General features: G+C 37.4%; 4 protein-coding genes across 5 annotated transcripts; 1 reads left to right on the plus strand and 3 right to left on the minus strand.

Moving 5' to 3' along the window:
* Positions 1-595: 595 nt before the first annotated feature.
* LOC125221402 (mitogen-activated protein kinase kinase kinase NPK1-like) lies at positions 596-4,579 on the minus strand. Its single transcript, XM_048123522.1, has 15 exons — positions 4,029-4,579; positions 3,885-3,923; positions 3,708-3,773; positions 3,514-3,624; positions 3,233-3,313; positions 3,076-3,153; positions 2,909-2,991; positions 2,531-2,612; positions 2,336-2,436; positions 2,139-2,178; positions 1,902-1,961; positions 1,765-1,814; positions 1,457-1,682; positions 1,111-1,338; positions 596-886 (listed from the first exon to the last, which is right to left on the minus strand). The coding sequence occupies exons 1-15, from the start codon at positions 4,464-4,466 to the stop codon at positions 596-598; spliced, it is 1,974 nt and encodes a 657-aa protein (XP_047979479.1). The 5' UTR covers positions 4,467-4,579.
* Positions 4,580-5,557: 978 nt separating this feature from the next.
* LOC125224390 (peroxisomal adenine nucleotide carrier 1-like) lies at positions 5,558-8,654 on the plus strand. Of its 2 annotated transcripts, none has more exons than XM_048127788.1 (7): positions 5,558-5,686; positions 5,816-5,989; positions 6,567-6,798; positions 6,979-7,125; positions 7,219-7,379; positions 7,555-7,866; positions 8,331-8,654. In XM_048127788.1, exons 2-6 carry the CDS (start codon positions 5,847-5,849, stop codon positions 7,829-7,831), a joined length of 960 nt encoding a protein of 319 aa, XP_047983745.1. In that variant the 5' UTR covers positions 5,558-5,686; positions 5,816-5,846; the 3' UTR covers positions 7,832-7,866; positions 8,331-8,654. The 2 variants fall into 2 exon arrangements, with proteins under 2 accessions (XP_047983745.1, XP_047983744.1); XM_048127787.1 differs by having other exon boundaries at positions 8,347-8,654.
* Positions 8,655-8,705: 51 nt separating this feature from the next.
* Positions 8,706-10,062, minus strand: LOC125224391 (uncharacterized GPI-anchored protein At3g06035-like). Its single transcript, XM_048127789.1, has 2 exons — positions 9,913-10,062; positions 8,706-9,427 (listed from the first exon to the last, which is right to left on the minus strand). The coding sequence occupies exons 1-2, from the start codon at positions 9,983-9,985 to the stop codon at positions 8,934-8,936; spliced, it is 567 nt and encodes a 188-aa protein (XP_047983746.1). The 5' UTR covers positions 9,986-10,062; the 3' UTR covers positions 8,706-8,933.
* Positions 10,063-11,007: 945 nt separating this feature from the next.
* On the minus strand, positions 11,008-16,950 carry LOC125220180 (protein PUTATIVE RECOMBINATION INITIATION DEFECT 1). The gene is made up of 9 exons (XM_048122326.1): positions 16,402-16,950; positions 15,375-15,484; positions 15,116-15,291; positions 14,367-14,684; positions 13,271-14,234; positions 12,472-13,183; positions 12,111-12,391; positions 11,365-12,028; positions 11,008-11,299 (listed from the first exon to the last, which is right to left on the minus strand). The coding sequence occupies exons 1-9, from the start codon at positions 16,846-16,848 to the stop codon at positions 11,063-11,065; spliced, it is 3,909 nt and encodes a 1,302-aa protein (XP_047978283.1). The 5' UTR covers positions 16,849-16,950; the 3' UTR covers positions 11,008-11,062.
* Between the last annotated feature and the right edge of the window lie 7,928 nt (positions 16,951-24,878).

Genomic DNA, 24,878 nt, shown 5'->3' on the forward strand with positions numbered 1-24,878 from the left:
GTTGGTTGATTTGGTAAAATAACCTCACAACTTTATCTAAAAAGAACAAACTCACACCTGCATCGTTCAATTCTTTCCTCTGTAATTCTTGTTGTCTGCAACAAGATAAAGAAACCAACCTCAACCTTCTAAGAGAGAGAGAGAGAGAATCATATATGACATGTTATTTCATATTATATGTTAAGACAGATGAACTACAAGTGGTCGATCTGGTTCGTACATGATAGTAGTATGATAGTGTAAAATTTTTCCAAAGATGCCAACTCTCTATGCACAAATATGGCAATAAAACAAGATGATATAGAGTTTACACACCATAGAGTAGTGTGCCTAAACTTTTGATTTCTTTTTTCACTCAAAAGCTTTAGTTCTCTCTTTTGGACATTTTCAAACGCATGCCAAAAGAAATCTATTCATCATCAGGATCACAAGCCATTTTTCTCAGCGTCTCACCAACGGCATACATTGCTTGAGAGGAGAGATGGTAGCAACTCAAACATGCTCTCTTGAGAGGAGAGATGGTAGCAACTTCACACATTTATTTTCCAGGAGATGCATATTTTAACCGATCTTTTTGTCGGTTCATAATTCGATCCTAATCGTAGGGAAGCTCTTTGGCGCCCTGAGAAGTTCGAAAGTTTTCACCACCAATATTCGATGCACGTCTGGAGAAACTCTGTGGACTCAAGCAGTAATCAGCATCAAGGGCAGTAGAAAATCTCCTGCTAGCCATTTTGTTAGGCGACCTACTCTTAGGAGGTAGATTGCAGATACTTGAAACATTTTCCTTGTTGCCTATTCCACCAACAGGACTTGGAGGTCCAGCAACATTCAAGGAATTGTAGAACGCAAAAAGAGGTGTTTTCAGCTTATTTAGTTCCACAGCCTACATATACAGTAGAAATTCAAATAAGAATCTGCTCTGTTCCGATAAAATAAGAGGGTTTGGGGGGAGAGGGGGGTAAAAATGAAGAGCTCGAATTTTGGTATACAGGAATTATACAGGAAGATGCCAAATTCAAACTAGGCAAATTGGACAATATGTGAAACTCAGATTCATATTTCCATAGACGGGCTGGGATGTAATAGTATAGTTCCATCAGTAAATACCTTTTCATCCAGGAAAGCTTTGATCTTTGCTTCAGTTAAAATGTTGTCATCTTCAGACACAGACTGCCTCGGAAATGTAAAGCCACAGTCCACCTCAACAGAACCTAAAGACCTGTTTCCAGACTCAATTTGACTAGGAAGAATCTCCATTCCACTTTTGGTCAAATCAGGGTTCTCATCAAACTTGCAGCCCCAATCATCATTGGGTTCACACATTGGGTTAAAACTCTGTATGAAGAAGACCCGGCACAATGTCAATTGTGCATCGTTCATGGACAAAAATATCAACTACCATATTTAGGAGTATATATGGAATTCAAGATGATCATAAAGATTACTTCTTAACCTGATTACAATCACTAGGAAGTAGACTATGTCTGAATTTCGTGGATGTGCCGAATAAAAGATCATCATTGTCATCAATTCGACACATATCATCATCGTCAAAATTGACAGGTTGCCACAATGATCCTTCTGAGTACTGCTTAAAGTTTACTGTTGAGCAAGAGGCACCACCCAAATCACCAATGTCCTTCAGACCATTGCATGACCTCCCTGCCTCTAGGTTCATTCTGCAGCATGAATACCGCCTCAAGTTTTATAATTAAGTAATTTAACAAGATACATCAGGAATTCTCCCAAAAGGATACTTACGATTTCTTAATTTCAGCCCCATATGCTGCCGTCCGTTTTCCAGTTCTTTCCTGTTGATCCAGATACCTAACTTATTATATCAAATTTACCAAAACAGTGGAAAACATATATACAGAGAGACAAGCACATTTTCTAACCAGATGTGAAGAGCGAAGAGCAACATAGGAGTCCTGACTTTCTCCAGTTACGAATGGATGCTGAACATTACAAGCAAAGGACAGTGTTATATTAACAATCATGAGATCTCAATGCAACTATGGAATGGAAAATATGGAGTTGCACTAAAGCATGAAAAATTGTCGTGTATTTTCCAGGCGCTGACTCTTGTGGAAAGGCATCGATGAATATGTCACGATTCAAAAATTTTATCCTACCTTTAACAACTCTGATGCAGTCGCCCTCAGCTCTGGCTCCCTACAATTAGTTATGAAACCAAATATGAATAGTCAAGTAAAGGAAAACGAAAGAGAATAAAATAACTCCACAATCATTTTGATTTTTTTTCAATGCCCGGTTAACTACTACCAGGAAATGAAATAGGCAATAGTAAACTAATATGCACCAGACATACTTCTGTAAACATTTTAACAAGAAATCATTTGCCTCAGGAGAAAGATGATCTGGTATTGGTGGATGAGATTTAGTAGTCCCTACATGAAAGAGAGCAGCAACCTGAAATTATCGCAACGTTAGCACCCCTTAACAAGCAACTTAGTTGAGTTTTAATTTAATAGCTTCATGTTCTGTAGTATTAAACAAAAAACACCTCCTGATACTGCTGGCTCCAAGGAGCCTTTCCTGTGGCCATTTCAATAACTGTGCATCCGACACTCCATATATCAGCCGAGCTGCAATGTTTTACACAGAGAGAAGAGCTTAGCTTGACTTCATGTGGTAAAAATACAAAATCTACATGGTCAAAGAAGAGAAAAATCATGTTTTTTGGGTAGAGAAGGTTCTCTAAGAACAAGCAACACACGTTGTACAAGAGGCGCTTTTGACACAATATCAGCTAAGAATAAATATGAATTGAAACAATGTTTCACCCACTGATAACTTCACTCCAGTGTTCAATTCAAATTATAGTTCAATAATGGATAAAATTTCCATGCTAATTAAGAGCAACAGTATATTTTCTACTCACTAGCTGTGACCACTTTGAACAATAACTTCAGGAGCCATCCAATATGGAGTACCCTTCATTGATTTGGCACCAGTGATTGTGGCCTGCAGTCATAATAGTAGTTCAGATACAGCTTCCAGTGACATGAAATATAAGAGATTCTTTTTTTGTAAAGATAGAAATCATACTAATGCTTCAACTTTCTTGGATGCCCCAAAATCGGCAAGTTTAATGCATCCCTTGTTGTCAACAAGAATATTTGCTCCCTAATGAGTGTAGAATTGCTAGAATTAGGAGTCTATGACTTTCAGATTGACAAGCTCACATTGCAAGGGGAAAAATTACCTTGATATCCCTGTGCATAATCTTATTGTTGTGCAGGTACTCTAGTCCTAACAACAATTGTTTTGTGTACATTCTTATAACCTGAATGCAAAGTAAAAGTATAGATTAGAATACTGAGGACATAATTATGAGACTCCACAACTGTATTAAGTTCCTAGCTAGTAATAGACAAAAACCAATATGACTAATACAAGAACTCTGATGCAGGTAATCCTGAAAGCAAATCAACTACAATCTCAGTCATTTCAAAATGTGATACACAGAGATATATAATCACTTACAGATTCTGGGAAAGACCCAAATTTTCCCAAGAGAGATGAAATGGATCCACCAGGCACAAATTCCAGTAATATGTTAAGTGAATCATCCTCTCTAGCAGTTCCCAAATATCTCTGAGCAACAAAACAAAATGCAGTAAGATCAAAGGTTAAGCTGTCCAGTGATCAATCAAAATGCAGAAGATGTGTCGCCTCACCACAATGTTTGGATGTGAAAGATTTTTCAATAGATTAACTTCTTTCTCAAGTTCCCCTATGTATTCCTGTAGGCCAGTGATCAATCAAATTTAATCTTCCAATCGAGCTAGATCAATTAAATTACAAAAAAAGAGTGGAATCGTCAACACTAAAGTCAGCTCATAACAGATGCATACTTGCGTTTTTTTTGAAGCGCTATTTGCCGCAATTGAAACCTGCACTCGTGAAGTTACAACAACCATGAGAAACACCAATCAACACATTAAATCCCAGCAATAAACAAACAATCACGAAAATGTAAAGGAGTCGAAGGAATCAACCTCTTTCACAGCGAGCAGCTCCCCGGAATCAAGGTTCATTCCCATGTGAACTCTCCCAAACGCACCGCAGCCAATCAACTCCCCTTTCCTCCAACGGATCAGTGGGGGCACACCGACCTCTTTCCTCTTCTTCGATTCTTCCTCTTTCTTAGATTTCGGCGTCAGCATTCTGCTGTCTCTTCCCCGAGTTACCGGCGGCTCATCCTCCGTCGATCCTTCCATCGGCGGCAATTGCTCCTCCTCCACCGACGGCTCTGCTCTGGCGTTTCTCCGCGCAATTGACGGCAGCGCGGGAACCGGAGGCTTAGCGAAAATACCTATTCGAGATTTCCGGATGCTTGACCCTAATTTCTCGACAATTCCCCCAAACCCGGCCGATTCTTCGCCGGAAGGTTTGAAAACCAGAGATCGGCGAACAGAGCCGATGAAGTCCTGCATCGCCGGAGAGATACGGATTATAGAGAGGGAGAAACCAAGGATTGTAGTGTAGTGAGATGAGAAAAATTAGGGCTTATTTATGGCTTCCAATTCATTTCAGTGAAGATAGTGAAGACAGAGAGGGAAAAGAAGGTTTGAAAACTAGAATAATGGAAGAACAGAGTGTGGTAAATACGAGTTTGACCCCGACAATTTTAGCTATTTTCGTTTTGACCCGTGTACTTTTGAAAATATTTGACGATGGAGCCGTTGTGATTTCATCAGCAATTCGTCAACGCAATTTAGTAAACTATGATTAGATTTGGGCTTTTAGGCCCAACTCAAGGCCACGTATTTTAAGAATTTTCTTTTATTTTAAATGCAGTAGTAGATTTATATAGGATAAATTATACAACAAAATTTATGAAATTATTGATGTTGAGAGTACATGTCATAACGCAGTTTGGATCACCTAATTCTTTTTCTACACCATAAATTCTAAATCCATAGAAAAGATCACCTAATTCAAATCCTAATACATTTCTTACTTCACCCCTCACAAACTTAAAATAGGTGGGGTCCACTATCATATTTGTGAGAGGTGGAGTAGGAAATGTATTAGGATCCGGATTAGGTGATCCTTTATGCCTGTTTCATCCCTCACAAACATAAGCAATGGATTCACCATCATATTTTATGTATATGATGGGTGCAGCAGAAGATCGTGTAGGAAAAGAATGAGATGATCTTCACTGGTCATCGCAATGGTAAATGAAGTGAATTAAAGTTGAAAGGCCTTGTTAACTTGTATGAAAACATAAGATACTAGAGTTTTCATGAAATTATTTTGTTTTGTTCAATATGGAATAATATAAAGATGTGCATGCTCAACATATGGAACAAAAACAGTAATATGGTAATAGAGTATTTAAAATAATTGCTAAAAAGTACATAAAATAAATAAATAAACTAGCTGGCATGTGAAAATTTACGTTAATTTTTAATGTTATAATTATAATCTGAATTTTTTTAATAAAATAATTTAGTAATTTATACTATAGTGTCAACTGTCGAGGCCTAATAAATTTATTGCTTTGAAAACAAATTAAAATAAGAAACACGTTTCGAATCCCAAAAAGATTAACAGACAGGTCAGCTCTGACCGCGATCACAATACGAACTCATCAATCTCCGCCCACCGCCGGCGAATTTATCCTACGCCGCTTTTCGCAAGTCTGCAGGTTTGTTTTTCACCTCAATATTTGGCTGCTGATTTTGTTTGGTTGGCGAACAACTGATCTGAATTTCCCCAACTCTTAATTTCTAGTCATTTAATTTAATTCAATTGTTTCCTCTGTTGGTTGTTGTAGGTGGAAAACTCAAAAGGTTTGGGATTAACCGATGGCGCTTGACATGGAGTCGTTAGTGGAGGCGACGTCGGGTGCGGTAGGTGCACTGGTCAGCACCACCGTCTTGTATCCTCTCGACACCTGTAAAACTAGGTATCAAGCTGAGAATCGAGCTCATCATCACCAAAGATATAGGTAGGTATATTTTTTTTCGTGAATATCTAGTTTGTTTTCATTTTGAACTTGTTTCGAATCTTGCTCTCAATCAATTGATACCAGTCTAGTAGTATTGGATTCGTTTTTATCCTGTATGGTCTATTGTAATAACAATAATGTATCCAGAGATTTGGAAGATTGAAAGGAAAGTAGATGCAAGACTTATTGGTATAGTATTGAATAAAAATTGATTCTTGTTGTGTCCGCCAGGGTTGTTAGCTCGATAAAGAAAATGGTGTGTGCATATTGACTTAATTTTTTCTCAATGTAGTGTTTTGAGGAATAAATAGATACAAAAACTATGTTACAAAATTGATGATAAAAATATGAACTGTAGTTGTTTCACAAATATTTTGTGAATTTGGTAGGATATGATTCGACTACTAAGTTACCATAACATGCTTTCGGTGCATGAAGATTGTGGCCCATCTTTAAAATCTTGTTATCTTTGTCTTGTCCAATGTCTGGCTGAGCAGGATGGTGTAGTATAATTACATGATGCATATAATGTCAGTTCTTGAAAGGTAAATATGAATCGTTTTTCATGCGATAACAGGAATATTTCAGATGTTCTGTTGGAAGCAATATCCAAAGGTCAAGTCCTGTCGTTGTATCAGGGCCTGGGCACGAAGAATCTGCAGTCCTTCATTTCACAGTTTATCTACTTCTATGGGTATAGCTTTTTCAAGAGGCTGTACTTAAGAGAAAGCAAGTCTAAATCCATAGGAACTGCTGCTAACTTATTAATTGCTGCTGCTGCTGGTGCATGCACAGCCATAGCAACACAGGCAAGTCACTGCTTCATTGATGCTCAGATTTTGTATTGAATGTTGGAGCTAACTGTGTTTTATAATGATATTGCTTGTAAGTTAACTATAGGTATATATTATAAATGTAACTACAAATTGCTGGTTGTAGATCAATATGTTCTTATGGCCACAGCACCTGCCTGAATTTTATTTTTGCAGCCTCTTGATACAGCATCTTCAAGAATGCAAACAAGTGATTTTGGAAAATCAAAAGGCTTGTGGCAATCTCTCTCAGAAGGCTCTTTCAGTGATGCATTTGATGGTCTAGGAATTTCCCTTCTACTTACTGCAAATCCATCTATACAGGTATATCTACTTTCTCCTTGAATTGTAGAGTACTTTGTAAATATTTGTTACACAGGTCCAACAGATTCTTATGCTAATTGCAATGCCATGCAGTATACAGTATTTGATCAGTTAAAAAATAGGCTTCTAAAGAGTAATATGAAGAAACAAACTGATGAGGTGTCATCTCCAGAAGCTATCTCTGCCTTTTCTGCTTTTGTTTACGGTGCAGTCTCGAAGTGTATTGCTACCTGTTTAACTTATCCCGCTATAAGGTAAAATTTCTGTCTTTGTCCCTTCTCATCAAAAAAACACTTCTCAGCTTCCAACTTGAGGCTTTCCATCATCAGCGTTAATGCAAGGACTTCCTATTGCATAGATTATTATCCATTTTAGTTTGTGATGCTACTGCTTCTGTACAGACATAGATCTCATCTGAATAATGCACAGGTGTAAAGTGGTGATTCAGTCAGCAAAATCAGATGAGAGTGAAGATGGTAGGCCCCAAGCACGACCCCGTAAATCCATATCTGGAACACTCTGTTCTATCTGGGAAAGAGAAGGGATACTTGGCTTCTTCAAAGGGCTGCAGGCACAAATGCTGAAAACAGTCCTGACCTCAGCACTGCTTTTGATGATAAAGGAGAAAGTTACGAAGACCACATGGGTCCTAATGATCGCACTAAGGAGGTTTATGTTGACGAGACCCAACTTAAAGAGTTCTTGAAGAAATCTCGTTGAATCAGTGGGATGTTCATCTCGGTAAGTACAATAAATATGAAACAAATCAGACTTTTAGGGTCTATAATATAGCAAACTATTGTGTGAGTGTAATAGATTGAAACGTCCAAATTCTCAACTTTGACCTTTAAGCTGATCCTAGTTGATTGTATCTGTATTAACATGACAGAATCCTATTTGAATAAGATTGAGGGAAATTTTATCTGATGGTGTGGACATGAGATTTGTGAGAATATCCTTCACCCTTGATCTAATCACCTTAGAGCAAGATTGCCTTGCCTTGCTTTACTGGTACTAAGATGATTAGTGGACTGCACGTACGACTTTAAAAATAATACACTTAACAATAACACTACTTAATTATCACAGGCTCTACCAGCCTTCTGGGCTATAGACCACTTGAATGTCATATTTGGCAGTTGGTACAAATCATATTGTATACTCATGATTTCTCAATTTCAACATATCGAAATGTTTTCCAACAGTATTATCCTTATGCAGCACAAAAGGTTTAGTGCTTGGAGTTACTGCTCTTCATATGAAGGATAGGGTCTTCATTGTCCTAGTCTGAGTAAGCGGCTCCGACCAATGCAAGCCCCCACCTGATGTTTGTTGTCACTATGCTTGGGTTTATCTTCGTGTTCAGTCACAGAGATTTTGTTCCGGATCTGTTGTTTGTTGTTTGAAAGAGTATAAAGTATTGATGCATATTGTTGGCAAAATAAAGCAATGTATTATTAGGATGAGTTTTGTATGATAGTAGAAGTTTTCATTGTCATTAATCAAATGTTGGAGTTTTTTTATTTAGCCATTGATTTTTCTTTTCATTGAGCAATAAATTCTGAAAGGTATCCAGATACTGTCATGAAAACCTGGTAATCTGATTTCAAGAGACTAAAACAGAATAGTATTATTGTCATCAATCTGTATATAGACTATATATAAAGATGCAATACATGTGTCACTTTTCTAGGTCTCTAGTATAATCTGTGACTGTATCAAATAAATGTGAGTTATTGCTTCTACAGAAACTTATTAGTAGTATCACTGTTTAATGCTTCCACTGTATAGACATCAAACACTCTAGTTTAAACTAACATGAAAAGGGAGATGAGTGAAAGCACGACAGGGCTTATGGCAGTGAGGGCAAGGCCAGAAGCCCCGTTCCCGTTGCCATTGATGGCAGTGCCAGTCATGTTGGTGAGGAGCACGACCAACCAGTCATCTTCAGAACCAACCCCGATGGCGGAGAACCCTGTGGAGTTGAGGTAAGTTGCATATCTTGACGTGAAATCAGAGATCACAAGGTTCTGCTGGTTGGGGATGCAGGTAGGTAAGATCTGGCTGTTTACGGAGGCATTGGTTGCATTTGCATTTAGACCGCATTTTGTCATAATGGCGGTATAGGTGGGAATGGTCGATAGGGCTGTGGCATTGAGATTCGTAGCGTTGGTGCAAGGTTGGTTCTGGAAAGTATCGGCGACTTCATCAGCGATGCATTCGGCCTCACGTGTCGTGGCTAGAGCCGTGAGATTCAAGGTTGATCTGTATTGTTGGATCCCGTTTAGAAGATCATCATCCTCTGCGTTACACGAAAATTTTAGAATAAAATTGATAAAAATAGGTAAGTAAAAACAATTTATGGAAGTAATTCTCAAATCTTAGCTCAACTACCACATCGTTTCTTGCAAAAATCAAATCTCTCTAATTCCTTTCACCAAATTAAGAGATGTCCATTTCATAGCTTGTGTAAATTCTCACGTTAAATAAAATAATTAAATTAAAGGGAAATCAACCCAACAATTTTTAATGAGATATGAATGAAAAAAACTAACTTAAATAATATAATAGTCATCAAAAACTAAGATATCTTAAAAAATTTTATCTTCCAAAATTAACAAGGGATTAACATAAACACGACTTTAATCATTCTAGACAAAGAATAGCCATCCTTGAAGCCTAAAATCAAATAAAATCATACATGTAAGGATAGATTTCCCAAGACTTGCAAATCAAACTTCATATGATATGATCATGCAAGAATTGAAATCAATAAAAATTACTAACCATTACATTTGCTGAGTAGAAAGGAGTGAGAAAGTAGAGAGAGAAACAGCAAACATTGAATAGTAGACGCCATTAATTATGCTTTTGGTTTAGATAAGGCAAATTGAAGGGGTGAGTAATGTTTGAAATATTATCATATCTCTGGATTTGTGTAATACATATAGTGGAACATTGTTGAATTGGTCGAGCGTTTCATTTTCATAATGTGCTTTCGTAGAAATGTCACGTTAATATCAAGGTGACGTGCTTTTATTATAAAATTTCTAGGTGTAGATCAAACAAAAATATATCCACAAAAGATTATCAAAATACACATTGGCCAAGTGAGCAAGACCTGACCTTTCCTCATTGCCCAATAAAATCTAAAATATAAAAATCCATTACATGTTCTTATTTTTTGTAAAAAAGGGAGAAATAATCCAACTATTTAGGTGTATTGTATGTGTGAGTCTTGGTATTAATTTTCTAGATTTTAGTTTAGTTTCGTATTTATGTTTTAGATTTGATTATTTCATAGCTAGAGATAATTCTTTTAAGCTTCAGTTTAGGTAATAATGTTAATTGGAATTTATTATACAATAGTATATTTTTATTTCTACAAAAAGATATTGTAAGTAATATATATTTTAGTGGAGGTTGACTAGTTGCAATCCACTTCCCAAATTGGTCATAACTTCTGCATCGAAGGAACGAATACGTATAAGATTTAGTGTTTGGAGGATTCGATAGAATTTAGACTCAAGAATTTGTGCAATTGAATATTATTCGTAGATGATGATGTATAATTCAAGTGGCAAAACTGAGACACCACAAATTAATCTCAACAAAAATATATGCTTTAACACAGTTTGAATTCTCATTTCTCACCCCTACTATATTAAGGATTACCTTTCACAAAATTGTTGCATTATCGTCAACAATAATTTTGGACGAGTTGGAAAATTCAACTAAGAAATTAAGCGCCACCCTTCTAGAAAATTAATTAAGTACTATTTAATATGTCGATGAATTTTGTTGGAAATTTAGTGCTTGATTGTGATGTTGATCGGATTTAGTTAATATATCGATGATCCAATGTCCTGTTTCAGTTTCAACTACTAATATTTATGATTATATTACTATTCAATGTCTTAAGAAAAATACATATGCATCATTGACACTCCTTTTCCATCAAACATCTGCTAAACAAATCTATTTCTTCTAGCAACTGCTTCTTTCTACTTTGTGACCTCTCACAGTCAGGATATGACATAGAAGACAAGAGCCCGATAAGAAAGGTACGAGCTCTGCCCACACGATCTTGGTTGCCGCCTACATTGATCTCCGACTGATTTTCTGTGACGCCGCCATCTTGGATTTCGTCAATGTATGCATGATTTCTACATGCCTGAAAAGGCTCATGCAATGTTAGAACAAAACAATGGAATCATTAAGGGGGTGTGGTATTTATACCTGGAAAACTCTAGTAAGATCAGCAACATGAGAAGAGTTCAGAAGGCCAGAGCACAGAAGCTCGCGAAACAAAGTCACTAGTTCAATGGTTAGATTGCTCGCACTTAGATTTTGAATGATGCTTCTGATGGAAGAATCATCAAACACTTGAGTCATCCAAGGAGATCCCTTGCTGTGTTTTAGCAAAGTAACGGCAATGTTAGAAGCGGGCTTGTGATGAATCATCAACGATTTTGTCAGAGTTGGAGCAGACAGAGACATCACCAGCTCCTCTACTATCAATCTACACCATCCATATTTTTCTGGCAACAGTGATTCTATTTTGTGAACTTCCCATGTCATGAGAGTTGACAAACATTGGGAACAGTTCAATGCAACTTTGATGTCATCAAAAAATATTAGACCTTCTAAGATTGCTGATATTGACGATAGGTAGCCTTCTCTGAAGTTTAAATCAGCTGGTTTTCCAGTTGCATTGTCTTCGAGTCCCATGAACATTTCCAAAAGACAAAATGAAGCAATCATTTTTACTTGAGCAGATCCAAAATGCATCATCTTGCATAAATCAGGGCAACGGATGCTGAGATAGGATAGTGGCTCGGCTGAAATACCTTCAGCAAGCAATATTTGCAAATCTACGATACCAGGAAGAGTAGCTCGTGCACTGAAATACAAGTGAAGTTAGCATTCAATAAGCAAAAAAGCATAGTGCATTTCACAAGCATAATTGATACTACTATGGTTACCTTTTCAGAGAGAAAAAGAGTAGTAAGAGCACGAATATGAGAGCTTCCCCTGTCTTTGTTCCCTCATCATGATCAAACAATGCGTGCCCCTTGGAACAAGCTTCAAAGATTGTGGAATTAATAATTGAGATCAAAGGAACATTCAGAACTATGGTCTTTGAAGCCTCAGTTAGTGCCTGCTTTGTCGAGTGGTGCAAAATCAGACAAAGAATTCCAATTATTGTGATAACTTCTTCAGTCCATCCATCTTCTTCCACGACCGTGATCAGGCAGTTTATCAACTTTAAAACAGTAAAACAGTCTAGTTAATTTAAATGTGCATATGCAACAAACGAGAATAAATTAGCGAAAATTCTTTTACCTTTACAGTGATTCCTATCCAAGCATCATCACTGGACAGTGATTCAGACTGTACTGATTTTAAAATGATAAAAACAAGTTGATGTGTACATATGAATATTTCAGGGGAAGAGCAAGACGAATAACAATAAATTTTCTGTAACACCCCTTCTATTCCATGCATGCAAAAGTGATCTGAAGCAGCTGGAGCAATTTCGATCATCTCTTTACATGCCCCTAGAACTGCAATGATGTCATAATCTTGGCAAGAATTTTCGACAAGATCTCCCAGTAAGCAAACAAAAATTATTGCAACATAGTTATCTCCGGATGTTATCAACTCAGCAAAGACACGAAGATCCACTGTTTCTTTAGTTTCCTTATCAAGAACCATGTTTTTACCAATAGAGCTGTTCCATGTGCAGAACTTCAGTATCTGATCACATAAGGACTTGCAGAGTTTATCTTGCTGAAATAACCACATCAGTGATGTCAAATGAATCTTCGTAGACAGTGAGTCCCATTCCTTTTCTTCCAATAACTGAAAAAGGATTCTCTCAGCTTCTGGACTGTAAGGCATTTGGTAGCGCATTTTGGCAAAACCCCTGTAAAATCCGTAAAGATTTACTAACAATTCTACCGTTACTGAGGCAGGGACTCCGCAGAAGATATCACCACTGTTGAGTAAAATAAATTGCTCCAGGGAAGATAGTATCAACCTCTCATCAGCCAACCTATAAACAAAGAAAAGGAAAAAACTAAAATCAACTGAATGTTTAACATAGGTTGGATGGAAGTTTGACTTTTATGCAGCTTGATACCTATCATTATAGAGTGAGCTAACATATAATACCAGCAGCACTGCAGATTGGCAACAAAACAACTCAGGGTTATGGGAGCTCTTCTGACCAAGAAGGAATAGCAAATCTGTAGGATCAGATGGCAAATGGAGAGCAGCATCCCTAATAGATTTCCCTGAATCATTTCCTAGGAGTACATCTACAATTGAACTGAAGATCACATACACAATCTGCTTCATTTTTTCCATGGGAAATAAACCCAAGCATCCGAACAATCCACTGAACCATGAGGACAAAACTAGACACTCTGCAAAATCCTTGGCACCGACATTAGGATCAAGAAGTATTGAGTGAAATGTTTCTATGACTCCCAAGGCAATAGCTTCTTCTTGCATGACATTGATCACCCCCATAAACCAAGGTAAAATTTTCAGTTTGCATATGTCAATTATAAAATTTTGCAGTTTCATTTCCGAAGAAACTAGGAATTCCTCTTGCTGGCCAAAGGCATATGCTTCCTTCATTAGGTAAAGAAAATGCAATATTTGATCTGTGTTTACATGGTTGTCTCCAAAACAAATTGAAACAGCGGATCTTAGTGCATCTTTAATTGAGGCTGCAAAGCTTAAACTCCCACGAGAAGATGAACATTTCATAATGGTGACAAATATGGAGCATGACAAAGTGAATGTCTCTGACAGAATGCCAATCTCACCAGCTGTATGTTTCTTAAACATCCCTGCCAAGATACTACTTATTTCCTCAACATTGCAGGTTGATACTACTCCAGGACAGTTTAGCACACACTTTAATATGAGATTCTGTAATTGGCACTGCACAGGGTGAAAAGGAATTTCAGCTACATAACGCAGAACAGGAACTAGTGCAGAGAATCCAATCGCCAGTCGATGTCTGAAGGCTTCCTCGGCATTCGATAATAAATAAATAACCTGAATTGAAGAGGTGACAATGGAATCCTTGCAACCTACAAAATAACCCAATTAGGAAAATATAAGAAAAATACTTATCTATATATGAATAGTTAGTTTCATGAATGCATCATCTTCCACCTTCTGTAGAATGGCTCTGTAAAAGCATGTTCTCTCTACATGTTTACCTGATAATCTAAGTATTTCAAATGCATAATCTGCGATATTTTCTTCAATGAGAGCTTGACATTCCTTGAGTGACACATTTTCAGATGAAAGATATCTATAGATCAAATCCAATGCTGCAATTTGAACTTGACTATCAGAAGAAAGCAGGGACCCTTTGACTGCCTCAGCAAACAAGATTTCTAGAGATGGGCCATTGTCCGCATCCTCAGTTATTTGCATTAAGCTATCAGCTTCAAAGAAATGTGTGCTATTGCTCTCCAAAGTATTTGTGCATGCACTTTGAAAGAACCCTCGCTGAACCAACACCGTCAAGAATGCTACAGAGAAATTATAACATGCGTTCAAAATACGCATTTAACAAGCATTTATCGTTATGTGACAATCACTGTCGCTATATGATGTTCCACATGTCAAAACCATAGTCCTAGTGTAGATTGAAGACTGGAAGCTTGTGTTCTACGAGGCTATTTCACTACTTAACACAGTTATTTTACACTATATACAAGATGCTTTAGTTGTTCATTTCAGTTCAATCGAGACAAGCTAAATTCAACTTTTAATGTACAAAGAACCCAAAAATATCCAATCAGAATTGCTGTAATTGAAATGCTGATTAGCTTCTAAGTATCATATAAAAAAATTTCTGCTGCAGATTATGGTCATTGATAGAGAGAAAAGATGAAAAGGAAGAAACAGGAAAGAAGTTCTGAGATAAGTTGTGAATGGAAAGGAAAGTAGAGAAACCAACCCAGACAGTTAAGCCGAACATCATCACTTTGGCTTTTCATAAGAATATTAAGTGACATTTGCAAAATCTTGGGACAGTAGGCAAGCAAAACATCAGTGCCACAACCATCAATATGTGAGTAATGGAGGAGGGAAAATCTGTATAAAGCAAACATAATCTCCCCCTGGATATTATCACTATAAGATAAGAAAAAAAGTATTTTAGAATTGAGTTTATGCTAAGTTGGGAATATAATATCTTTTGTATCAGTTAAACTTACTTTGACAACTGAAGCCCTGTTAAAAGGTTGAGAATGAGGGTGTCTTTGTTTCTAATGCATATATACAGATTAAAATCCAGGTTATCCAAGAGAACACCGAAGCAATGAACCTGTATCAAAATGTAATGATCACGCACACAAGTGTCATATACATTTAGAATAGAGATGTCAAGTGTAAGATAGTTGTAATTCGCAAATGATAATGGAATCAATACCATCCTTGCAAGATAAAATTGTCAGAGATCATGAAAGATCATCATGAAATTACTCTAATAATGCATCTAAAGATTCATTATGCTAGTTGAGAGAAGTCGATTATGGAGTATTATATTATTGGAGATAAAGAAACTAGAACACAGAATCAATTTCCTCTACAAGATAGAATGTCTTCTTCCTAAGGGATGATACAAGATAGAATGCCTTGTCCCAAGCCCTAACAAGTGTAAAAGTCTTGTCCCACAATCGAAACTGATCCCTGAACCATTATTCTACACGATGCCATTTTCTAAATATGGGTTATTATAGATATCTCTAGAACTAAGTAGAGAGACCCATTTTGAGTCTATAGTCTCCCTAATGCCTTCCCATTCTATTGGTAATTTAATTCCAAAGCCTCCCTATCACTCCTCTTCTCTTTAAGCAATCCCTTTCAGCATTCAACAACATGTTGTATAGTATTCAACCACCCCAATTACTGTGTGTTGGTCTCAACTCTTCACTTCACGGTATAAGTATTTTGACAGATAATGCCTGCTTATAAATCAACCGAGGGTTTGATAAGAAATCAATTGAAGTATTTAGACCACTAATGTCTGAATACACACAACCACATATTCAATAATCAGTTACCTAGCATAAGAATATCTCTGGAAAATTGGTAACCATGACTTACCTGAATTATACAAGGGTATTTAAAAGTACTGATAGTATCGAATTGCAATAAATGACAGTGAGAAACTATTTATTTGCTAAGAATGCTTTACAAACACCAAGGGAGAAAAGAGAAGGGAAATGATTCAGCTACTACCATGTACAGCTGGCGACGACTCCAAGCCAACGAGCCGCTGGAAAGACAATCGGAAACCCTAGCCACGAACTCCTTACGCAAATCCTGATTTCCGTTAGAATTAGTTCTCGAAGCATCGCATAATATCTGGATCAAATCAATGGATTGTTTGGCAATTGGCTCGTCATCAAAGCCGGACAAGACAGCGAGGAGAGGGGAAACGAGGAAGTGAGAGTGGAATGTGAGAAGAGAGCGGAAGAATTGAGGCTGATCAAGGGCTTGAGAGAGCTGGGAGAGAGCGTAGGAGACGTGAATTGTGGGGGATTTGGGGTTAGAGAGGAGTTCGGAAAGGCAGAGAAGGCAGATCGAGCCGCCCTCCTCTGTTGGGAGAATGAGGACGGAGCGGTGGCCCTGACTGCAAGTCTCCGGCACCGGCTGCGGCGGTGGAGCTGCGGTGGTGCAGTACATACTTTTTTCGACGGATATTTTCAAATGGAAGGCGGGAAAGGGACTGTTTTTTTTAACAATCAATACTTTGTTTTGATTTTTTTTATAGATGTGGAATTTATTTTGATACTATTATTAGTGCATCCACAATAGGGGCTAGCCCACCGGCTAGCCGATTCGCGTCGCTAGCCGAACTATTGTAATCGGCCAGCCGAAAATTGGCAAAAAAATCGGCGTGGGCTAGCCGATTTGATGGCGCTGGCCGCCATTGTGGCGTGCCGATCGGCCAGCGCCAATTTTCGTTTTTTTTTTAAAATTTTTTTTGAAAACTTATATATACGCGATTTTAGTTTCATTTTCATTTACACCACTTGTTTTAACGAGTTTTCTCTCTCACTAAATTTCTGTACAAGAGCAACATCAAGCGATGAGTAACGCGGGTGGTAGCAGTGGTAGTGGTGGGGATATTGAGGAGTACGAACGGCAGATGAACGAGGCTATGGAGGCCTACATGAACCGCGAGCTAGAGCGGTACATGCGAAGGGTCGAACAGCAGGCGGTACCTCGCCCTCCACCGGTTGTCCACCGTCGAGCAGTGATTGATCGGGATCACGTAGCTGCACATCAGTGGCTATATGACGACTACTTGGCTCCGGACCCGCGGTTTCCAGCAAACATGTTCAGGCGACGTTTTAGAATGCGCGGGGAGTTGTTTATGCGTATCGTTGACGCTTTGGAGCGTTGATATCTCTATTTCCGCTTCAGGCACGATGCGGGCGGGCAGACCTGGCCACACCCCTATCCAAAAGTGCACGACGGCAATCGGCAGTTGGCCTATGGAGGCGCGACAGACATGTGGGATGAGTACCTCTACATCGGTGAGAAGACCTGCTCTAGAATGTCTGAAGTTTTTCTGTCAGGGTGTGATTCAAATTTTCGGTGAGCAAGTACCTTCGAAGTCCTACTCCCCAAGATTGTCAAGATCTGATGCAGATGCACGAGGAGCAAGCATGGGTTCCCCGGGATGTTAAAGCATAGATTGTATGCATTGGGAATGGAAAAACTGTCCAACTGCTTGGAAAGGGGCCTACACGACCGGCTACAAGGGAAAGAATCCCACGATGATCCTCGAGGCCGTAGCTGATTACCGGTGTGGATCTGGCATGCGTATTTTGGGGTAGCCGGGTCGAACAACGACCTCAACGTCCTCAACTCGTCGCCCCTCTTTAACGAGAAGTGTCAGGGCATCGGTCCAGTCGTCTCATTTGTGGGTTAATGAAATTTTTTAATGCAATTAATGAATTTTCCCGTATATGTCTCGTAAATTTAATTCCGTAATTTAATCGTAAATTTAATTCCGTAAATGTAGTTGTTTTTGAATTATTTTTATTGCGGCTGGCCTATGGCTGGCCTAAGGCTAGCCTATTTGAGTAAAATGATGATGTGGCAGATGAATTTTTAGTGCTGATAACGTGGCAGAGAGAGAGAGTGGCTGGCCTATGGCTGACATATTCTTATTGTGATGCTCTTATGATTCTTTCGATTAATTTGGATAATTAGCTAAGTTTACAATTCAATACACTCCATAGTCCATTGGATAATTAGCTAAGTTTACAATTCAATACATTCCATAGTCCATACATGTTACTCCTTATTTTTGTGCATCCATTAAGTTGATCAGCATTATCCTAAGCAGAATCCATTTGACATAATTAATAAATGAATAGTACAGTATATAGAAAAACTTAGGTATTCAAATTAATCATAGTAAATTAATGAACTAAGCATAAAAAAAAGAGAACTATTCATAAGAATAAAAGTAATTTAGTTATATAGTCTAAACATGATTGTGTGATGACCAAATTGTCTGCCAATTCCAATGCCATTAATTTACAGGTCATCATATTTTTCTTAATGAGGTATCAAGAGTGAGCACCCATTGTTTTTAGAAATTGGAGTTGCATTATTGTACTACCACTACTGATTTGAATTTGGTATCCTTCATTGCTATTCTCTCTCTTTTTCCAATCACAAGCCTAATATAATTCTGGTTTCCATCCAGATATTTTTTGGTGAAAGAAGCAATTAAGCCTAACTTTTCAACCCATACCTCTGACATGCAATGTGCTGAGGAGCAATTCCCACCGTTCCCTTCAATCTTTACCATTTTCTCCATCCCTCTGTTAAAGTACTAGAACCTTAAACATTGCAATGATGATACACTCAGCGACATACACACACTAAATATCTCTCTACACTCACTACTTTTCACAAAACGAGCAGCTCCTTTTCCAGCCACCTCCAGCCGTTGCCGCCACCTCTCTGGCGACGCCTTGGCTACCAGCAGCCCCGCTCCCTCTTCCTCCACATGGTTTCTTCATCCTGAAGCTTTTTCCAAAAATTATATCTCAACTTAGTTGGGATGGAGAGAGTAATAAATATGAAAAAAAAAATGATGACATGGGCTCCAGGTTATCAACGCTCATGAGAGACGCTGAAATATGAACATAACAAAACTCATATATGATAATTACAAATTTTGGTTAACATGAATGATAAAGGTGAACCAAATGAGTGAAAACCCAACGAGGCTCATGATACTAAGGCTAGAAGCCCCGTTGGTCACAATAGAGAGCCAATTGCTTTGGTGTGGACAACAACTATCAAATCATCATTACTAGCAATCCCTAGAACCGGGTGGAGCTAAGATCACATGTGTATTTGTTTGTGAATTTAAAGATCGCAAGATCATACTATTTGTGGGGAAAACGGACTGATAAGCCTCAAAGGTATTTATAGAGGTGCTGATGGAATTTAGACGACACATTGTTGGAGTGATGAGATACGTAGTGCATGTGAATGATAGTTGTATCAACAAAACATATGCCCATGTATTACAGTATTAGCAATGATGTTAGCAGTGATGAGATATGTAGTGTTTGAAGACTTTTACACGGTTTTACTCAATTAAATTTTACAAAAGAGTTTAAGAAGTTTTTCAAAATATTTATCTAGCACACTTAAAATAGCTAGATGAGGAAATTCTACCCAACTCTAGTAGTAATAATTAGGAGTAATAGTAGTATGTGGACATGAGCCAAATCAAAATGCATGAATACAAAATCACGTGAATCCTTACAAAAATGGGTCAAAATCAGTAATAGATACATTATTGAGTTATTTTATAAGGTTGTACCATTCATTAGAGTATCCGCAATAGCGGACGAACGCACGCCCTAGTCACCGGCTAGCGGCTCGCGGATGTCCGCTATTGGGCTCGGCGAAAGGGACAGACGTGAAAAACATGGACAAGCGGTCGGGCATGGTCAAAGGGCGTTAGCCGATCACTTGTCCACTATTGTGGACCCTCGATCGGCGAGCGGTTTTTTCAAAAAAAAAAAATCAACTCTATATATACGGTTCGTTGCATTTCATTTCATTCGCACCACTTATATTAACGAGTTTCTCCTCCTCCACTCTCATTTATAAGTTGAAGTTGGGGAAACGCCGGTGGAATGGGCAGAAACACCGGTGAAATGTTTGGACTTTCTCCGTATTCGTGTCGAATTTTGAATTACATATTTGTGAATTTATTTGCTTGGCTAGGGTGTCGGCTAGTCCTAGTGCTAGCATATTACTAGGCTGTGGGAAGTCTTGATGATGTGGCAGGCTGTGGGGAGTCCTAGAATGTGGCAGGATGTGTTTTTGGCTAGTCCTAGTGCTAGCTTATTCGCTAGGGCGTGCTATTGTGGATGCTCTTAATGTAAAGTTGTGACAGGTTTCCACAAAGTTTGTGACTTTCTAGGCAATTTTCCCTAGTACTAAATTATAGTAACTTTTGTATTAAATAAATTTTGATTACTATTTGATCGTATTAATTTATGTCCTCTCCATAGGCTTTTTGTTTGGCACTTCGGTAGATGGACTACCCACAATTTTACATTGTGATAGGTTTCAATAGTCCACAATTTTACGTTGTGATAGGTTTCAAGCATTGATTCAGAATACAACTAGGATGAAATGCGTATCGGATTCGGAGTTTTTTATACATGGGTAAAGAATATCTAATCTAATTACCTAATTCTTAATATATATTTTGTTAGAGTATGAATTGTAAACTAGGCCCTTGATTAGTTTTATTTGGCTCACCAAGGAGCATTTTCTGGCCCTGATTAAAGAGAAGGAAGCTTCTTTGGTGTGGTATCAACAAATGTATGTAGTCTTCTTATTTCATTTTACTTTGTTGTATAATCTAGTAAATATTGTTAAGTTGTATATTCATATATTAATTCCTCATTTTTGCTATGTGCATGCATAGGGTTTGACAAATACGTTACCCACATCATGTACATCTAAATTTAGTCCAACTCTGGTAAAAATGGCTCCTCATTACTTTTTCAGATATTATAATTGTGTATTCCTCATGATCATTGTTTGTATTTGTAGGTGTTTTTTTCCGGAAAATTTGCTCCAAGATATCCAAACCCCAATGTTTTTGATCGAATCAGTATTTGACCAACTTCAGGTATATGGGTAATCCTATAATGTACGTAATAGTTATTATTTATTAATATCTTTGTATTTTATATATATTTTTTAATTTTCCGACCACTTGTCACATTTATCTTATAATGTGTACCCTACTAAAGTTATAACTCCGAGATGGGCCAATTGCACCCTAGATTTGCAGTTGACTTTTTACAATTGGACTGAGACAGAAATCATGAGAGATACACTAGTAATATTATCAGTAATTTTGACTCAATTTAATAAGAATTGATCTCTCGTATTAACTTTTCTTTGTTTTTGGTTAGATTTTAGGTATACATTTATAGATACACTGAAAAGGACAATCACGGATAGCTCTTCAAGGAGAGGCTATTTTGTGCATAGTTGCTATCGACATGGCCACATGGAAGACACACGGGGTTTAACATGCTCTTCGTTGATTGGCAATGTACTTGCTAACAAAGTAAGTGAAACTATTTAAGTATCTAACATTTTAATCTCTTAGACACAATTTGTTTGGTCACACACTACTAATTTAATTTTACTTGTATTTTTCAGACGATAGCACGTGCAGTGGGCGATTCGTACTATGATCGGAGCGGATTTCAGGAAACGGATATGCTCAACAATTTGCCCAAGAACTGCACTATCACTTGTCAATGAAGCTACTTTTGGGAAAAAAGTGTGGCACGTGAATTACACGCACGCGTATCTGACTATGCATGCAAAGTATGCAAAGGAGAGGATCACAACCAGCTGGAAGATGTGGTTTGACGGTTTAGCTGACTAACCGACTTAGAGGTTGAATTAGGAACTAGTATAAAAAATTGAGTTGAAACAGTTTTACATTTAATTATTTAATGAATTAATGCAATTTACAACTCTCTCTCTCTCTGTGTGCCTTAAATCGTTCACTGTAGGCTATTGGACTTAGTATTTTAGTTGTTGGCTATTTGGGCTTAGTCTTTTTAATTTGAGCAAATTGCCTGTAAAGTCATGAACTTTCAAGATAATTTGTTTTTCTCCGTGAGCTTTAATTGTTGCATGAAAAGTCATATAGACTGTGCAAATTTCCCATCCGACTGTGCAAATTTCCGACTGTGCAAGTTTCTGACTGTGCAAATTTCCCAACCGACCCAACCCGATAGTTTGGGAAATTTGCACAGTCCGGTAAAGTTACTATTATCTAATGTCTTGTTAAATTTCTGACTGTGCAAATTATCTAATGTCCGGTAAATTTCCCATACTATTACAACCGTCGTCTTCTTCGAAGTGCGAGTTGTGACATCCATTTTTTTCCTACAACTCTCCAATTTCCAGATTTTTCAGCTCATAACACTCGACAATATACTCTGCTACGGTGAAATTTTAGGAAGGAACATTGATATATTTTGAAAATTATAAAAAAATTGAAGAAGAAAAACATAAAGAAAAAACTTTTTGGAACCCTCACTTCCGCCTATTTATACAACATCGCCAGCTGTGAACTCGTCTCCGTCTCCTTAAGTATAATTCTACTTCCCCTTTGTATCTAAATACACATTGAACCCACTACACACGCTTATGATACACTCATCCTTCATGTCCGATATTGAGGACGTGGACCCAGTAAGTTTTTAAATTTCTTCCGTATGTCCAATAAGAACAATTAGTTAACTAATTTAACTTGCACTCTTTTAAAAACCGGATTGGACAATTTGACGTCTTTAGTCACGAACAAGTAGGCTGACTTGTCCAGTTTAGCCCTAAAATTGTACCATACCGATAGCTACATCACTTCACTAATTTTGTCGATTTCTAAAACATTTCGCAGAAGGACAACCTGACTTATAGAGGTCTACGAATTTACGATGCGATGATGGATGAGTTGCTGCGAATCGGAATGGGAAATGCTAAAAATGTACGTATTATTAAATTATAGTAACTTTTGGATTAAATAAATTCTAATTTCTATTTGATCGTATTAATTTATATTTTCTCTATAGGCATTATTGTCTGGCACTTCGGCAGGTGGACTAGCCACAATTTTACATTGTGATAGGTTTCAAGCCTTGTTTTAGAATACAACTAGGGTGAAATGCGTATCGGATTCGGGGTTTTTTATACACGGGTAAAGACTATCTAAACTAATTACCCAATTATCAATATTAATTTTATTAGAGTATAAAATTGTAAACTATGTCGTTGATTAATTTTATTTGGCTCACCAGAGAGCATTTTCTGGGCGCTGATGTCAGAGAAAGCCGCTTCTTTGGTGTGGTATCATATCAAGTATGTAGTCTTCTTATTTCATTTTACTTTGTTATATAATCTAGTACATATTGTTAAGACGTATATTCATATATTAATTCATCATTTTTGCTATGTGTATGTATAGGGTTTGGCAAATACGTTACCCACGTCATGCACATCTAAATTTAGTCCAACTCTGGTAAAAATAGCTCCTCATTACTTTTTCAGATATTATAATTATGTATTCCTCATAATCATTATTTGTATTTGTAGTGTTTTTTTCCTGAAAATTTGCTCCAAGATATCCAAACCCCAATGTTTTTGATCGAATCAGCATTTGACCAATATCAGGTATATGGGTAATCTTATAGTGTACGTAATAGTTATTATTTATTAATATCTTTGTTGTTTATATATATAATTTTTAATTTTTCAACCACTTGTCACAGTTATCTTCTAATGTGTACCCTACTAACGCTATAACTCCGAGATGGGCCAATTGCACCCGAGACTTGACTTCTTGCAATTGGACTGAGATAGAAATCATGAGAGGTATACAAGTAATATTATCAGTAATTTTGACTCAATTTAATAAGAATCGATCCCTCGTATTAACTTTATTTTTTTTTTGTTTAGATTTTAGGTATACATTTATAGATACACTGAAAAGGACAATCACGGATAGCTCTTCAAGGAGAGGCTATTTTGTGCATAGTTGCTATCGACATGGCTACATGGAAGACACAAAGGGTTCAACATGCTCTTCGTTGTTTGGCAACGTACTTGCTAACAAAGTAAGTGAAACTATTTAAGTATTTAACATTTCAATCTCTTAGACACAATTTGTTTGGTCACACACTACTAATTTAGTTTTACGCGTATTTGTTTGACGATAGCACAGGCAATTGGCGATTGGTACTATGATCGGAGCGGATTTTAGGAAATGGAAATGCTCAACAATTTTCCTAGGAACTTCACTACCAATGTCGACGAAGCTACTTTCGGGAAAAAATGTGGTATGTGAATTAAACGTATATGCATGCAAAGGATGCGAAGGAGAGGATCACAATCAGCTGGAAGATGTGGTTTGACGGTTTAGCTGACTAACAGACTTAGAGGTTGAATTAGGAACTAGTATTAAACATTGTGTTGAAGCAGCTTTCCATTTTGTTAACAGCTTTCCATTTTATTATTTAATAAATTAATGCAATTTACAGCTCTATCTTTCTATGCCCTAAATCGTTCACGATAGGCTATTGGGCTTAGTATTTTAGTTGGTGGCTATTTGGGATTAGTCTTTTTAATTTTAT

The sequence above is a fragment of the Salvia hispanica genome, chromosome 4 (assembly GCF_023119035.1).
Source record: "Salvia hispanica cultivar TCC Black 2014 chromosome 4, UniMelb_Shisp_WGS_1.0, whole genome shotgun sequence".
Classification (NCBI taxonomy): Eukaryota; Viridiplantae; Streptophyta; class Magnoliopsida; order Lamiales; family Lamiaceae; genus Salvia; species Salvia hispanica.